Genomic DNA, 18617 nt, shown 5'->3' with positions numbered 1-18617 from the left:
AAGTAAGACACCAACTTCTTAAAAAATATGCTTCATGCACTGTACTTTTTTTTTTTTTTAAGATGTAAATTTTAATTCATTATTTCTTTTTTGAACTTGAACGGGAACCAGAATGGGATGATCCAGAAGGTGACCTGTGGTGCCTGTAAGACATAATGGAGAAAGCAGGTAATCTGGTAAGCTGGAGCTGAATATCAGCATTTGTAAAACTTTGAGAATATGAAAAATTAAACCTCATTACACTGGTAAGAGGAATAATTAAAATCTGAGATATAAACTTATACACATAAAATTAACTAGTACTTAGACCTTGGATATGAGCCCAGTAGCAGTGCAATCATAATTTAAAAATCTCTCGATATAGCCACCTCTCAATTATTTAAGGTAATGAAAGAAAGCCTTGCAAAATTGTATAAAACTACAGATTAATACAACAAAGACATATAAACTTGGTGATGGCAGCGTGACTTAATCGTTCTCTGTGATACACTGTATATAATGTGGTAAGTCTATATGTAAAATAGATATAGCAAGGCTTCTGTGTATGCAAATATATATCCATAAATAATTATGTTTTGGAAATCTAGGTCACACAAGATGATTGTACAATTAGTTACAGGATTATATTCATGCAGCTAATATGAATAAGGCAATATATCAACCTGGGTAAAGTAGTGGTGTTCCGAGGGGTTGGCCCTGGGCTCAGGGTTGTTTAGTGTTTTCACCAATCACCTGGCTTATGGAATAGAGAACATGTTCATTAAGTTTAGATGACAACAAACTAGGGGGATTATATGTGGCTAAGATAAAAATTTGCAGACGTGGAAAAAAAGCAACAGAATGAGTTTCATTGAAGTATGGAGTAATTTTCTTACAAAGGAACAAATGCACAGAAATGAGACTACTTGTGTGTAACCTTAACATCTAAACTCCAAAATGGGAAGATGCAAAACCAGTCATTATGTACAAGGAGAGGTAATCCTAGCACTGAACACAGCAAAAATCAGATTTTATCTAATCCTTACTTTCACAAGCTGAAAGGATATAAAAATTTGTAAAGATTATTAAGGAAGCCATTAAAATGACTATGTAGACATTGAGAACCAAGAGAAAAATAATAAATCCGAATAATTAGCCTGCTGCAGAAAAGGCTGACAGATGACACACTTTCCCACTTTTAAAAATGTCAACACAGATAAAGTAATCTAGTAAAGGTCTTTCTCTACAAAAAAAAAAGGATTTGGACTGAAAGATGAAAAATGTATTAGCTACAAGAACAATTTCCTTATAAAGGGCATGAAACAATAATTTGTTGTGGAAATGCATTGATACATATTTAAATTAGGACAGATTTCCAATGATCTGTAATAGTTAATTTTCTTATTAGATGCCCTAGAATCCTACGGTTTCTAATATTTAATGTAAAATCAAGAGCATAAATTAATACCGATAAAAATCAACCTCTAAATTACGTCAACACACAGCTTCTGAATTAAAATCTGAAGAGACAGAAATAACCGAGAGTTGGCTATAATAATTATATATGAAAATAAAAATTTAAACAAAATGATCAAATAGTGGAAGAGAGTGGTTTGATCTTTTCTAAACAACCTGATCAAAGAACAAAGGATAAACAAAGTAATTATCTGTTTTTTGAAGTCCAAAGTTGAAAAGAATAATTTGAAGTGGGAACGAAGGAGGTAACGAAAATCTAATCCTTGACTGAGAAGTTCAGTTACTCTATTAAACACACTTAAGAACACCCATTCTTATTTCTACAGAAACCCAAACCTTTCAGGTGACCGTGATCTTGTTCGTCTTTTTTTGCGATCACCAGATGAAGAAGATCTAGAACGACTTCTCTTTCTGTTCCTCTCAGGAGAAGATGATGAACTTGAGTAAGATCTTTTTCGTGGGGAAGAAGAGCCCCTGTGGGACCTGGAGCTGGATCTTCATTGATTGAGAAACAAATCAAACATTTCATTAAAAGAAGAAGTCAGGCAGACGGTTTAGTTAATAGCTCCAAAAATAAACAAACAGAATTTATAACTATAAAAATTTTATAAGGAAGAATACTTACTGCTTACTCAACAGAAGACCTCTGGTTCAACCATGAAATAATTCTACTTAAACAATTTACTTTAATTTCATCACTTTAAAAAATTCTAAGATAAGTGCTCATTACTTACAATTAAAAACCAGCTTAATGTATTAAAGTAGAATTAAATACTTCTTTTAAAATTTAAGGCTTTCATTTTAAAGTATACATAAATAGCAAAGCTAACAGGTGGGCATTTGCATGACTTTATGTCTAGAAACTACATCCTTCCATTTGGGGAAAAAATATGTATCATACAACTTCCTGAGGAAAGTAAGCATAACAATTTGCTGTGGAATTATGCAACTTATTAGTTAAGCTGCTGTAGAAAAAGCAGGGATAGGGGAACAAAATGACAAAGAACAGTAGCTATTAAATTGCTAAGTATTCAAAGGAAAATAAAATGAATAACTTTAAAACTTGATTTATATTAACAATATTTATTTTTATGAAGGATTACTATCCATGAAGTATGAAGTGTTGACATTCACATGTTTCAGGCAGAGGTAAATGCACAAATGTTTAAATACAATTTTTTTCTTCATTTACATTTTTTGGTTGAAGTAATTTAGCTCAAACTTCCCAAAAAATTCACCTTTGGGCTTAAAATAAAATCAGAAAGCCCAAAAGGAGAATTCTTTGGAAAGTTATAAGCAATGAAAAAAATGTTTGAAAAGAATTATGAAGGCTGTTCTGTAAACCTTAATTAAAGTGCTTCCCAAAGGGAACTAGGACTTAAGGATCTTCACCTAAGAAGCACTCAAATAAAAGAAATGAAACATTGATAATACATAATAATAACAATAATCTCACTTACTCTCTATTTTGTATTGGCTTAATACAAGTGTGCATATCATTCTTTTCTCCTTAATGTTCTCAAATTACAGTTGCCCTCTAATGCTACAGATTGGCTCTAAAATAAGCTATTAAGCAATTATTTTTACCAAAATAGCTACCACTACACTTCAGTGTTTTCCACACAAGTGGAATTTTCGTTGTTCTCTTATTCATGTTAGCTGCCTTTAATAGATAAACAAATTAAATTAAAAAGAAAGGCAGTATATTTTGACCAAGACTAGAAAAAACTTCAAGAGACTAAAAACTAGTTTCTCACTTGCTTCTCTACAAATTTTTTTCCCTCTGCAGGTCTAACTAAATGCAACCTGAAGTTAACAAGAATGCTTACTTTAAGATCACATCCTACTTAGACTAACCAACCAAACTTCTTGATTTAATTTGTGGAATTTAAGAAGTGTCTATATTTCTTACATACTATACATACTGTGTAAAATATTCTGTGTTATATTACAGATAAATGAAAATAAAACCCTCCAGAAACTTCATCTAATATAAATGAAAAAATTGTTTCTATAAATATTTAAACAATTGCCATGCAAAACAAAATTTGTTTTGAGGCAGTTCTTTTTCTTCCTTTTAAAATATGGAGTAAACTTTTTATTTGCATATCTCAATTTATTTTAACTACTACTGCAAAATAACTTTAATGAACAGACATTTGGTGATAAAACTTGGCTCCATCTTCCTACTTCATCACAGTTTAGCACAAAAATAGCAAACCTTGCATAATGCAAAATAACCATGTTAATTCAATCATGGGAATGTCTTGGCACACTGCTGGCAATGGAAACGTCTCACGGTGAGAAAATTAAGCTGAGGCAAGTGCATTAGTTTTCTAATGCTAAAATAAAATTGACAAGTAGAAGCAAAATAAGAGGAAAAAAAGCAACGCCTTCTGCAGCCTTTAAATATTTTTTCTCTCTGCTTTACAGAGAGAAGCTACCTCATTCACCTTGATTTCGACCCACGAGATCTCGAACGTTCTCTGGAACTGGAACGAGATCTTGACTGCGAACTGGAAGAACTTCTTGAACGGGACCTGGAACAACATGGAAGGATTTTTTTTTTCCAGGACCATTTAATTAAGCTTTGTGATACGAACACTGAAAGAAAAATATGTATTAGAATTCATTTTCATATAGTAAGAATACTATTTGGGACATATATTTTCAAAATACAGTATTTTAAGGTTTATTTTAAACTTTTATTCTGTATTAATACTTATGTCAAAACTTAAGGTAATAATTTTTGAAAATAATCAACTATTACTTTCCAAGTTTGACAAAACTTCTCTAAAAATCATTCGAGATTGTACAAATAAAAACGTCCAGCATTATCACTTTATTAACACTGAATACTTTATATGTTCACAAATATTTAGAAGTATCCCGGGACTTACACATCCAGAAATACTGGATGTTGCAGTTTATATTTAACTTCTGTGAAATATTTCCATCAATTTCCCTTTTCCAATTTAAAAATCCTTCTATTTTCTTAGTCACTATCTAGCATAAAGCTTAAATGTTGATATGTGTACATTTTTAAATCCACAGGTTTTTCTGTCTACTCAAAGGTTAGAGAATTAAAGAGAAACTACATTGACAATCCTGTCACTGTTTTACGTAATTATATTACTGAAAAATGACATAGGGGAGATATGGTCCATTTGAATTTAAAAAGTCAAGAAATGAAATAAATTTCATTTAATTTATATACTTAATTTGTCCCTGAAAATAATAATCTGCAGAAAAGCAATAATTTTTACCTTAAAATTATCTTTATAATCACTCTTTTAAATTTTCAGGCTTTACAGTACTCAATTAACAATTATCTAATTATTAATTACTCAATTAGCTAATATTTTATTCCCCAATACAGTTAAAATTCATTGCACATAGTTTCACTTAACTAAATAGTTCTTCAAGGGAAGATTGCTTACATAAGGTATTACTTTTTCTCAACCAAAACTTCATTTTTATTGTCAACTGCACAATGAGGGACTTTTCAATTAAAACTTTACATTACTAACAAAATAATATTCAAGTACAACACAAATTAAATCTTCTGATTTATTCCTGGACAGCTCTAAAGTATAAGCATTAAGATAATAGAATACAGATGAATTTGCTTCTTTATTCAGAACACATATACCAAATAAAACACTGTGTAGTAATAGTAAGCAACAACTTAAATGCCTAGAAAATTTTTGTACTAGTGTTTAAAATCATCAGTGGAAATGTAAATCTTCACTTTATTTACGTTAAAATTTCTAAATGTAAACCATCTCCTTAGATAACTCAGTATCACTATATATAATGATTTAATTGAATTTTTAAAGTCTATTTTAATAAAAGGCATGGTGTTAAAATGGAACTAAGGAAGTTTCATATTAAAATTTTGTATTTCTGAAAATACTGGACAATAACTTCATGGCACTAAGACAGAAAAAATTATCTTATAAAAGATGACTTGAATGAAAACTCTGAAATAAAAGGAAAGCTTATTTAGTCAAGAAAAACAAAATTTATAAGTAAAGAAGTTAGATACTGACATTTTGACTGGTGTTACCCTTGACCTGTACCCGTTTACCTGGACCTAGACCTTGAACTGGAGGGGGAGGATGAGCGTGATGAAGATCGTGAATGTGAAGACCGAGACTTTGAGCGACTTCGTCTATTAGATTTCTTTTTATTACTATCTTCTTCTTCACTGGCATCAAGATTATACTTTGAGAGATCAGCATCATCTTCATCCTCATCCTAACGAAAACTCAGAGTCAATTATATTTAGACATTTAGATATCCATGCTATCTAGGAATGATGAATAGTTCTATGTACTGGACATCTCCATATGGATTTATTATATAGCTAACACCTCAGCAAATTCATTCTCAGTCCTGAAATCTGACTACTACATTCCTCACCTCAGCTAAAGAGACTTAATGACTGTCTCAGACAGTTAAAGAAGTAAATGTAGAAGTCATACTTATTTTCTTTTTCATCACAATGTATTTCCAAATGAGCTGTCAAGAATTTTCAGTTTTACTCCCTTAAAAGTTCTTGAATCCAGCTCCCTCAGTCTTAGTTCAGAACTTCATTCTTTAGTATACTACCATAACCTTTTAGGTAGTCTCCCTAACCGCGAATCCATTCTGCCTCCCAAGTATCTCAATATGTTGACAGTCATCACTCTAAAACACAGATCAGATAAATATACCTTATTTGTTTGTTTTTAAAACTTGTTTTGCATTGATTTGTTCAGCTGCATTCAAGGGCATCCTATGCTCAGTCCCCAAAGTACCCTTAATCTGGATCTATTCATCCATAACATTTTACACTCAGGCCCCACAGAAAAAACATCACCAGACCTAATGTGGCTGCTGACCCCCCCATTACATTCTTCCCTCTGCTCTAACCACACTAGCCTATGTATGATTTTTTGGATGGTGCTGGCTTGTTTCCTGCTAGGGGAAACTTTATTTGCTGTCCTCCCTGCCTTAAAAGTGCTCCGACCCCAGCTCTTACAGCAGGCTCCTTCATATCATTCTGTCACTCAAATTTCAGCTCAAATTCCACTGCCTCAGAAATCCCCCAACCACTAAAAACAAAGTAGCTCTTCTAATGCTCTGCTATCACAACATGTGTCTACACCACAGTATTGCTATTTAAATTATCTTTCATTTATGCCTTTCCCCCTCTGGAATTTAAGTTCCCTTAAGAGAAGGGTGGTTGTGTCTCAGTCACTTTGTATCTCCGGAGTCAGAATAATGCTTGGCAGAGCAGAAGCTCAAAATCTTTGTGAAAACAAATGATTACATTGGAGAACGCATCTTCACCATAGGCCAAAGGTTGTCAAAGACATTCACATGTTATCCCATAGCCTGAATAAGACAAAGGGGAAATATAAGGAAATAATTTACCTCATCTAATTTATATTTAGAAAGATCTTCATCCTCATCCTCTTCTTCTCCCTCAGATTCTTTATCTTCAACTTCCTTTAAAATAGATGCAGGACCAACTGCCTTCCCTCTGTATTTTTTCTTTTTACGTCCAAACTATAGAAAAAGTTTCATAACACTTCTGTTAGCTGAAACTGTTAATATAAATACTTTTTTTCAAAGAAATTACTTTTATATATTTAGGTTAATGTACATTTTTATGTTGGTTAACATACATTTTTATGTCAGTTATATGTTTTAAATCCATTAGGATTTCCTACAAAATGGTAAGCTGCTGTAAAAGACTCAAAGTGTACTTACAAAAATGAGATACATTTAACAGTTTCCTTTTGCAAGGTATTTTCTAACATGTTTCTCTAAGCTGCTTTCAACCTGCACACTAATGTATAGCTTACCTCATCATATTCACCATCAGATTCTTCTCTTTCTATATATTCAACATTTTCTCTTTCATTAAAACCACCACCATATCCTAAAAAAGGGGGGGCATATACTGTTATAAGAATTCATCAAAGTAACAAAAACATGTCAGAATCACTTACAAGCAATAGAAAAAAAGAAAATCTTATCAAAGACATTTGTCTATCCCTTTAATAAATTACTGGTCTAAAAAAAAAAAAACCACCAAATCACTATAGAGAAGTCTCCAAGTTATATACCATAGCTGGAAAAGTCCCGTGGCTACACTTACAGCTCTTCTCAATTTCAAAACGTCCTATATGATTTTAGTAATGCATGTAATGAGTGGAAAACAGCTCCTTAAACCTCTGCTATAACCAACTTTTAAAAGGACTTTCCTCTGTAGTTTATCCTAATTCTTCTGGGAGAAGTGGGTTCAATAAGGACCAACTATCAAATTTTACTGTTTACTAGTTGAAAATGGTCTGAAATCTTTTGATAACTGAAATTTTGCTGGGCTAAAATGTAGCTAGAGCTTGGAAAATTTTTAATTATATAGACAAATATAATGACACAATAAAGGACATCCAAATTGGTTTTAAATACAGTTAAAAGTCACTCAGGTTTTCTGAAGAAGCCAGTAACTTCCCAACTGAAAATACGCTACTAAAAAGCAATCAGGATCAGCAAACCATTATTGTTTGCTGTCACAACTAATATCTACAATTTAGACTGACAGATGGAGATGTGGTTAAAAGTAACATAATCTAACTACCTCATATTTCAGAACAGTACTAGCACACAGAGTGATTCCTGGATTTAATGAACCAGCAAAACGTTAAATAAACTTATAGATAAAAAAGTATTTTTTAAAAATTCAAGATTTGTGACTTTAAATCTGTCAATCACGGACATTAAAAAAAAAAAAAAACTCATCACTTACCCTCTCATCATTTCATAAAAGAGCCACAAACAAATAGTAGAGAGCATGTAATTGCCCCAACAAAATAATGTAATAAAATTAACTTTCTTAAAAAAAAATCACGTTAATACAAAATCCTTCCTTTCTTCACTGTACTTTGTACCAGTGAAAACTGCAATGTATCAGTGTTTATCCTTGGATATCACTTTATATCATCCCTTTTTTCCTCCTCCTCCACCCTTGTTCTGGACACAAAACAGACTCCAACTGTAATACACAAGAATTTCCTTTTGTTTTTATGAATATGATACAAAAGTGAAAAGTGTCTTAAATACCAATAACAACTTTTCCTTAGTAAACTCTTGGCTCTAGTTTTTCAGAGTATCAAATATAAAGAAACAGAAACAAGTACAACTGGGTATATATTCACCTCAAAACAGCTCAAATTCAATGTTAATTCTGGAATATAAACACTGTAGAAAGTTATAATTCAACAATACAACTTCCTGTCTCTACATATATGTTTAATATTATATCAGTATGTCCTGAGACTAAGGTACGAGTTGTTTGATAAACAAATTGTAAGAGATGACTAATAGTAAAGACCTAAACCTTAAAATACTTTGAAGTTGGTGAAAAATTAAGACAAAAATATTCACGGGATCTAGATGGAAAATGATTCACATAAGAAAAAAAAAGAAAAAATACGATACAACAGAATGATTGTTTTTAAGGCCAGTGCAGAAAAATGCCTGATAAACTGGACTATTTATATGTGGAAATGTAAACATATTAAAACAATCCTATATTAAAATCCTATTTAAAAGGCTTTTAGTAGAGATCTTTGTTTAGTCAGTAATCTAAAGCTAAAAAATGGTATGGCAAATATGGGGAGCTAAAGAGTCAATTATACCAAGATTTAGAAAGTGAACTGTAACTCATATAGGTAGATTTTGCATAGGTATGTAAGTAAAATTACTTTAAAGTGAGTTTGATAGCAAATACAAAGCTATTTTCATGTTCACTCACATAGGCCATAAAAAAGAACCTAAACAATCTGCTAACAATAAAGAGATTATTAAGGTATGCTGTTTGAATCCATACAACAAATACACCTCACAAACTCTTTCCCTATACGTGGGAAATATAGCTCTATCATAAAAAAAACTTCAGGATCAGTGAGTTAGAGGAATAACTGGCTTATTTATGTGTGTTTCCTTCATTCTACTGGTTTGAAGCTCTTCAGGGAATATGGTAAAAATTGGTCTTCTTGCTTCCACTCTTGCCACTCCTACCCCCTAATTCTTTTTCCATAAACCAGTAATGTTTAAAGAAAATTAGACGTGTCACTCCCTGCTAAAAATCCTTCAGTTACTTCCCATTATATTTAGAATAAAATAAAACTCCTTACCATGATTTACATGGCCTTTGCCTATTTCTGAAGTGATTTCTGGAGCTCCTAGGAATTCATCCAATATGCTAAATTCTTTCAAGTCTCAGGGCCTGATTCACACAAACTGTTTGTTCTTGCTTACAAGTGATCTCTCAACTTGCTACTTTCATTTCTTAGCTTAAACATTGCTCTCTCAAAGAAGACTTCATTGATCCTTGCCTTTACATGTCTGTTTTGCTCACTCAAGTATCCCCAGCACATGCCCAATGGCCAAAAAATACTTCTTCAATATATTAGTATAGGAAATGCCACAATTCTCCTACCATTTAAAGAATGAGTTTTGCTGTTTTTTTTAAAAGGCTTTATAATACAATTTAGATGACACAAGCTACCAAGAACCTCTGTATGTTTTTAGCAAGTGTTAAAATAAAAATCATATCTTAAAATTTGTCTCAAAAAATGAAAAATATGAGCAAGGACCAGTAAAGGATCAAACACAGATTTAAAACTGGCCTGAATTAGGGTTGTGACAATGGAAATGAAGAGAGAAAAGGGGATGAATATAACATGTACTTCAAAGGAAGAACTGATACACTAACTTGAAAATTCTATGATTCTGTATTTTGATTAATTAGTAAACAGAACAAATAGTAAAGAGAAACTAGAGAGCAACAGTATGTATTAGCTCACATCTTCAACAGTGACCAGCAAAAGACAACTACTTATATATGGGGAGATGGGAAAGAGTCAAGACACCGGAATGACAGAAAAAAGATAATGAGTAAAGGAAAGTGAGGTTATCAAACAAACTTTGACAACTTCCATTGTTAGACTACAGCTCTTGCATTAGTGAAACTTTTAAAGGAGTCACAAAATAGGTCAAAGAGAATGTGAATAAATAAAAGGCTTTTAGGAATTACAATTTTTAAAACTGTTAAAAGATTTTGGACTTTATCCTAAAAGCAATCAAAACGGTTTTACACAAATGGAGTTTTTAGTTTGGAAAAAAAAAACCCTGGCTGCAACTGAGCAGGAGGGGAGTATGTACAGACACCAACAAGATGGCTCTTTTTCCAAGAAACAAGATATAGTGGTATCTCTGCCCAGGGTAATGATGGAAAAGACTTTTGGGGGTACAGGAGAGGTGAAGGAGTTATTAAGAAGGACACCTAAGTTTCTGGTTTATGTAACAAGCATATGGTGGGTGGTACTAATCATGAGAAAGAGATCACTAAAAGAGGGCCATGTCCTGGGGGAAAATCATGAATTCAGTTTGGATATAATGAGTTCGACATTTACATGGTGATGCTGAATAGGCAGCTGAATATACAGGTCAAGGAAGTCTGAGCTAGAGACATAAATTTGGTTCTCATTGGTGTGCCAATGCTCACTTAAACTTAGGGCTTAGAAGAAAATGCCTAGAAAATATAGAGCAAAAAAGAGACCTCAGGAATTGGACCTTGAAGAACCCCAACATTCTGCGGCCACGAAAATAAAACCAAAAAGGAGACAGAATAAACAACCAGAGGGGTGTGGGGGGGATAGATTAAAAATACAGGGGAAAAAATGTAAACCTTAAAGAGGTAAGGGAAGGAAAAAAAGGGAGACTCTTATTTAAAAGGTCTTAGTCTATACAGAGCATGGAATTGTCTAAAGTCAGAGGAAAATAAAACAGGGAAATAGTTTACTAAGTCTAGGTCTGACAAGGTGACTATATATAGAATGGAGCCTTTGATTGTACAAGTTGCTGAATGATAAAATCAGATGTGAAGTACACTGATAATGTGGTTGCACTAACTGATGATAATGGGAAAACTATATTCTATTTAGCAAATATTTTCACCCCACTACTGACAACACACAGATGATAGGTTATTATTTAGGCCAATGATTACCAAACACTATCTGAATCACCTGAAGATTTTTGGGACTCACCCGGAAAGAACTTTGATAGTTCTGTTTTGGAATCTGGATTTTTAGAGTTTCTCAAATGATTCTAATGTATAGCCAAATTTGATAATTATTGCCTAAACTTTAGACAATTACTTTAAATGGTGCCCCATGCTCTTTTTTGTCATACTAGGATATCAAATGAATTAAAAAAATGGTACTACTCTATCATTACTAATAACAAACATTTAGACCAGCAGAGGAAAGAGTGAGGAATAAAACATTTCTAAAACTATCTTAATGTTGACTACTTGTAAGGATAAGGCCTCCTGATGCTGTACTTTGTAAATTGTGAAATTATCAAACAAAAGATGACTTTGTGGATGAGGGGAAAAAAAACAAGGTAAAAAAAAAAAAGGGCAGGGACTTCCCTGCTAGCGCAGTGGTTAAGAATCTGCCTGCCAATGCAGGGGACACGGGTTTGATCCCTGATCCAGGAAGATCTCACATGCCGAGCAACTGAGCCCGTGCGCCACAACTACTAAGCCTGCGCTCTAGAGCCCGTGAGCCACAACTACTGAGCCCATGGTCTGCAACTACTGAAGCCTGCACACTCTAGGGCCTGCGTGCGGCAAGCACTGAGCCTATGCTCAGCAACTACTGAAGCCCGTGTGCCTAGAGTCTGTGCTCTGCAACAAGAGAAGCCACCGCAATGAGAAGCCCATGCGCCGCAACAAAGAGTAGACCCCGCTCGCCGCAACTAGAGAAAGCCTGCGTGCAGCAACGAAGACCCAACGTGGCGGCCCCCCCTCACAAAAAAAGGGCAGAATAAACAATCTTCATTTACTGTGCTCTTATGAAGTGGTACAATTATTAATTTCAATGTTTAGTTCTTTTAAAATCATTTAGTTGGACTGTGTTTGAATATTACCTGTTCTTTCTTCCAGCTTAGCATACTTTGGAGTATTACACATGTTACACTCTGATCTTCTGGCCCAATTAACATTACTGCAACTTTAAAAGTGAAAAATATCAAATTAGTAGACTATAACGTAAGACAAATAGTAAATTTTTAAAATTTTAAAATAAAAAGTAGAGTAAACTATCATAAAGGAATGTGTACTAAGGATGCTACAAAGAATATGTACCAATGTACGTATTCTGGAGAGAGTATGGTTCCAACAGACTGAACTACTTAAGCAGAGAAGCGAAACCTATACAGCATGAAGACTGCCTTTGTCATTTTATGAGAAATCAATGACAAATTATATCTATAGAGAGTCTGCCATCATAGGGGGGAAAAGATACCACATTAAATGAAAGGTTCTACTAATTTCCCAGTCTCCAAATTCACCTCAAGAGTGAGGTTATACCTTCCAAATAATGTTAAAAAAAATTTGTTTGGCAGAATCAGTTCAAGCACTGGATCCCAAATTCAGCAACTAATCTTGCTGGAAAGTTATCTAATACTAACTTAGTATCTGTAAGACCAGAAATTTGTGTAAGACCCTCTTCTGATTCAGTCTCCTTTCATGTGTATTTGATTCATCTGCTTAACAGAAAAGATGGATATTGGAAAAATCAATACAGCATGTGAAAACCAGAAATATTAAGAAACCTACCTAATTAGGAATAATTATCTACGGTATGCAACTTATGATTCTAAAATTACTGTGCAAACAGGAAAAATAAATTTTGTGGTATATTTCACATTAATGATACAGGCTAAAAGTTTTTGAGATTTTTTTTAACAGAAATAGATTTTAGTGCTTTTAAATACCCTTCTCTCTTTCTTTTTTTGAATGTTAGCTCACCTTAAGCATCTGTTTACTGGTATACATAATTCATCTTAGTAACAACTAATATTACCATTAAAAAACAGAATTTAAAAGTTCTTTAAACTATGTCAGATATATACTTAATAATAATCAACAGACCTTTAATTTAAAGGTTACTTTGGCTTGTCAATGTGACTAGTAAGAGTAGGTAATATTAACAAGTAGTGGCTAGATATATATTATTATGGGAAAAAGTGAGGACGATAATTTGAAACACATACGTTTTACACTGCCAGTCATTAGCACTAAACAAGCCTCGGCTCTTTTCTGCAAGTGTCTTTCCTATTTCAGTGCCTCCAGCTTTCATCATCTTAGCCTCAGTTGTTTTCTCTGAAGAATAGAAAAATGAAGTATGAATCTGGGAAAATAAAGAAATGATCTGTATACACAGTCTTAAAGGAAGCTTCCTTAAATGCTTACCTCGACCACATCTATTACAGCTAGTTCTTCTAGCAAAGTTTACATTTCCACATCTGAAAATAAAGTAAAAAAAATTTATACAGACATCTAGTAAACTTATATAATTAAAAAAATCTTATTACACAACTTTTTAATGTGTCCTCCCTATATACCTGGGTCCAGAACTTCTACCACCATCTCTTTTCATGTTAATGTCAATGTTAACAAAAAAAACCCCAAAAACCAACCCTCACAATTTAGGTGGAAAAAATACAAGATTTGAAGTCACAAGTCGAGGATAAGAAACTCCAATCTTTCACTTACCAATTATGTGATCCTGGTAAGTCACTGAGGATCTCTGTGCCTCAGTGTCCTATTAGCACATATCGTTAATTATAATGAAATCCCCTCACAAAGCTTAAGTGAGATGTGAGTCCACTTGAACAATTACTGATGAAGCACCGGCGGTTCAAAAAAACTTTAAAGTAATTCTTCATATAGAAAATAAGATTATACAATAAGAATTATAAGAAATACAAAATCCTAAGGGTGAACCAAGGGGGAGAAAATGAGTTAAGTCAGATACAGCTTCACAGATCTTAATAAAATACTCTTGTTAGAAATAGGAGGTGGGATGGTAAAAAACAAAGGGAGATAGGTTGTACTGACTAAAAATATAAATAGGTTCAATAATTAAAAGAAAACTGAGTTTTGGGGGATATTTATCAACCTCTGAAACCTGGCTGAAAAACTACAACCAATAATCTCAACACATCAAGTAACCTATCACTTTATACTGATATTTAATGAACAAAAACAAAAAACTTACTGGGTTCACTAACATGGTCTTCACAGTGCATCTGCATGTCAGTAAAAGCATGCTAAGTGCTCTGAATAACATGTACAGATTAAATTTTAAAATGCTGATTATTTCTTAGGTGTTATACTAGCATGAAATAAAGTTGTGAAATACAGAATGGACACTAAACTGAAGCACTCCAATTAATTTTTAGGTTGTTTTTTCCCCCCTAAAGAATATCTTTATGACTCCAATAAGCATTGAAAATATATTCCGAAAATGTTTTCTGGATTTATACACATTGTAGAAGTTACCCTGTTCATATATCTGTAACTGAGTTGAAATGCACTCTTACAAAAACCTACCTCAAATATTTGAGTATACTGTCATTAATGACACTGTCAAAAGCACATTATTCTACAAGTAACCAACAACACAAAAGTCACTTGTTTGTTCTATTCAAAATGGTTAGACTTGAGACCCTTCAAGTCATCTTCATCTTTATGCAATCGAGAGCCATCAATTTTTTATGTAAAAAAACATGATGCTTCACTTAAACTGCTTAAAATATGAATAGAAGACAAATGCTGGGGAAATAAGGACTTATTCTCCTTTGACATTTGATTTTAAAACTACTATCCACAGCTATCAATCAGTATTTGCTACATCTTATTGCTCTACACATACAGTCTATGTTATATCACTGTAAAGGAGCTCTTCCACCCTAGGTTTTTTTTTTTTTTTTAAGCAAAGGTAAATAACCTATTTAAAGTTCCATGATCTATAAGCAATAGGACTGGAATTAAACCTAGGTTTATTTGCTTCAAAGCTTTTACTCTTTACTACCATGAACTCCACATGCTATCTGTGGCTAGCTTAGAGACAAGAAATCAAATGTTTTTTTTGGAACGAATTGTGCATTCCATTTTTCTCACAATTACCTTCCGTAGTAATTTTCGTATCTCTCCAAATAGGCAGACCTACTTGAGGACCGTCAATAAAATAGTACTAATAATTTAATAGAGCACACTGGTTTCAACAGAGTTACTAAACACGTGCTTCTTTGAAGCAGGCATTCTCCAGGGCTGAGCAGGCAAAAACACAGGCCTCATGTGTTTCGGCTCTAACGAGGCGAAAGGTCCAATTTTTGTGGGGTGATTAAAGGTCATAAAAAAAAAATCAGAATGTCCCCAACCAAAAGAGGATAGTGTTCGGGAGGAAAAAGTATCAACAGTAAGGAAAGTTTAAATTGGAGAAAAAAAAAAAAAAGGTGAATTATGAGCAGCAAAAACATGAGTTCAAGAAAGGAACGCTTTCCGCGAACAAGAGTCAAGTTCTGCAGGGAAAAGTCACGTGGAGGAGATCAGACACCGAGGTGGCCACGGTTAGGGAGATATCCTTACCGCTGAAACTTGGTCGGGGGCCGGGGGTGGAGTGTGGGGCAAAAGGGCGGCCATCTCGTTCCCGAAAACGACGGGCTGACTTGGAGAGACATGATCTAGGAGACGCTGGAAACATACTCAAAACAAAGGCTCCCGAAAGACCTCATAGTGAGGAGACTAAGAGCCTCCTTCCCGCCCGGGAGCCGGCAATTCACCGCCTCCACCCGGCTGGTGGTACCAGAGACCGTAAAAACGGAAGATGCCCAGTCGACTCGAGAAAACCTCTACCGATCAACCCCGCTCCAATTCGGGACCCTTCATAAACTCACTTTTTGTCAGGGCAAATCCAGTCACCGTCACTGACTCGGAAATTCTTGGTCGACATCTTGGACGCCGCCACCACAGCCACCCGCAGCTGCGTCTTCACAGGAGGAAGCGGGCCGGGGACTTTGGGCACTCCGGGGCTGTCCCCACGCTGCCTGACTCCTTCCCATCACTGCGACAGGGTTTGACAGTGAGAACACTCGGCCTGGATTGAGTTTGAACGTTATTTTCCATAAAAAGATGCCTGTGAGATTTTTTCCTAGCCGAAAGACTTACAATGCAAATAAATTCTCTGAGCTAAACTAACAGGCGCCGCCGGGACAGCCTAGGAAGGAGGCCTCCGTGGCACTAGAAGCCTCGGAGAGCCCCTACAGGCGGGAGGACCCGAAAGGAAAGTACTTCTGCTCAGATGGGCGGAGTTAGGGAGGCGGGGGCGGAAGTGACGGTGATCTGCTGGCAAAGGCGGGTTGCTCTTCCTGCATTAAGAGGGTGAGGTGTATGAGCTCTTCGTGTTTCTGGAGAAGTTATTTTAATAAAGGCTCGAGAACTCTGTTCTGTCACCATGGACACTGGATGTCGTTTAAACACTTATTTTTTGGGGGTACGTGAATAGGTATACCAGATAAGCATTGTACACGTGGAAACCAACCAGCAATTTTGGAACTAGGATATTGCCAGTATTGTTAAAATTACCTGTCTTTTCCCATTCCATTCCCTTGCTTTCCTCCAGAGGTAACACTCGTGTATTTTGGGTTTATTCCCTTGCTTTTAAAAATTTAGTTTGTGAACTAGCAGGTAGGTCTGAAAAAAAAAAAAAAATTTAGTTTGTGTACATGTATGTTAACTTTGATAAACGGTTGAGCTTTACAAGGATAGTTTATTGTTATGTAATCGTCTGCAACTTTTTTTCGTTCAGCAATGTGCTTTTAAATCATCCTAGGTTGTTGCATACATTTGTATATAGCTGTACTTAATTTTACTGCTCTACACTGGTAATGTTACTTTGTGTGACAGTTTATCCCTTCTGGTTCACAGGTTTTGTCATTAATTCGGATACAAAAATGCAAGAATTTTTCTAGAGTACAGCATATATCTAGAGACAATATCTTCATCTACTCTAATTGTAACTGCTTTGAAGTCTTTGGTAATTGTAACATCTTGGTTATCTAGCAGTTGGTAGCTAACATCTTGGTTATCTAGCAGTTGATAGCTGTTGATTTTTCCTTAAAAGCTGACCGTATTTTTCCAGTTCTTCATATATTGAGAAATTGTGATCCCCTGCCCCTCTGCCGCGCATCTTTGGGGATCTTAGTTTCCCAACCAGGGATTGAACTCAGGCCCTTGGCAGTGAAAGTGCAGAGTCCTAACCACTGGACTGCCAGGGAATTCCCGAGTAATTGTGATTTTTCTCCAAGACATTTTGATTTTATGTTGCATAGACTCTGGGTCTTGATAAAAATCTTTGGGGAATGTTGATTTTTGTTTTGTTTTGTTTTAGGAGGCCGTCAATTCAGTTCGGTTCCTATCTCAAGTTGAATCTCACTTGTGGGTGCTGGTTCCATATGAGTTCAGTTTTCAAAGGTTTTATTGTGCTCTTTGAGTCTGTTCTATACATAGAACACTCAGGAATATTTTGGAACTTGGGTAGTAATTTAAATTGTAGTTCAGTTAACATATCTTTTGCTGTGAAGCTTTTTGTCTGCCCTGCAGATGGTCAGTTCAGGTGTGAGCACTTATGTGGATTCATACATAGAATTAAGGAGTTCCCTTCTCCAGCTCACCCCTTTTTGATATTCCTCTCATATTCTTTGTTTTGCAGAGTCTCCTTTTCCTGCTAGAAATATGAGGTTTCTCTTGGAGTTTTAGCTTTGTGCCATAGCTGCAGCATCTGACTAGGGCCCACACTGGAGCAAAGAGGTGAGAGAAAAGAGCAAAACAAAACAAAACATGAATTCCCTCCAAATTCTTTGGACCGCAGAAGCTCCTGTTCCTAGTTTCCTTGTCTAGAAAGACAGGGTTTTTCTTGGGGTTGTAGCTGTCCAAGCCTAGGCCCTAACTCTCAGGTCATACCCAGAGGGAAAAAAGGAGGAAAAAAGCCAAGTATTCCCCCACAGAGGCTCCCTTTCCCCATTCATCTGGCTAGAAATATGGGATTTCTTTCTGTTTTTGCTTCCTTTGTGAAACCACAGTTTCACTGGGTGCCAGACCTCAGGTCAAAGATGTGAGAGAAAGTAGGAAAAAAACCACACAGGGCATTTTACTAAGTTTTGACTCTCCTCCCCAATCTGTTTACTTTTGTTTACTTTTTAGAGTCCTCAGGTAGTTGCTTTTTGTATTTTGCCCTGAACTTTTAGTT

At 34.8% G+C, this 18617-nt stretch overlaps 1 protein-coding gene across 2 annotated transcripts; it reads right to left on the bottom strand.

Annotated features, from left to right (window-relative positions):
• Nucleotides 1-45: 45 nt before the first annotated feature.
• ZRANB2 (zinc finger RANBP2-type containing 2) lies at nt 46-16458 on the bottom strand. Of its 2 annotated transcripts, XM_030865952.3 has the most exons (11): nt 16267-16457; nt 13778-13830; nt 13579-13687; nt 12451-12533; nt 7311-7387; nt 6877-7011; nt 5546-5715; nt 3909-3995; nt 1792-1950; nt 663-736; nt 46-143 (listed from the first exon to the last, which is right to left on the bottom strand). In XM_030865952.3, exons 1-10 carry the CDS (start codon nt 16320-16322, stop codon nt 703-705), a joined length of 963 nt encoding a protein of 320 aa, XP_030721812.1. In that variant the 5' UTR covers nt 16323-16457; the 3' UTR covers nt 46-143; nt 663-702. The 2 variants fall into 2 exon arrangements, with proteins under 2 accessions (XP_030721812.1, XP_030721811.1); XM_030865951.3 differs by lacking the exon at nt 663-736 and having other exon boundaries at nt 16267-16458.
• Between the last annotated feature and the right edge of the window lie 2159 nt (nt 16459-18617).

The sequence above is a fragment of the Globicephala melas genome, chromosome 1 (assembly GCF_963455315.2).
Source record: "Globicephala melas chromosome 1, mGloMel1.2, whole genome shotgun sequence".
NCBI classification, from domain to species: Eukaryota; Metazoa; Chordata; class Mammalia; order Artiodactyla; family Delphinidae; genus Globicephala; species Globicephala melas.
This window is presented reverse-complemented; position numbering and strand designations above follow the sequence as displayed.

Bases quoted from the DNA above. Each gene is read 5' to 3' on its own strand.
- ZRANB2 (XM_030865951.3), bottom strand. From the start codon at position 16,322: ATGTCGACCAAGAATTTCCGAGTCAGTGACGGTGACTGGATTTGCCCT. The intron at 13,831-16,266 runs GTGAGTTTATGA...CTTTATTTTCAG, and splicing joins TGGATTTGCCCTGACAAAAA to ATGTGGAAATGTAAACTTTG. The intron at 7,388-12,450 runs GTAATATTCAAA...CCCCTTTTTTAG, and splicing joins TAAGCTGGAAGAAAGAACAG to GATATGGTGGTGGTTTTAAT.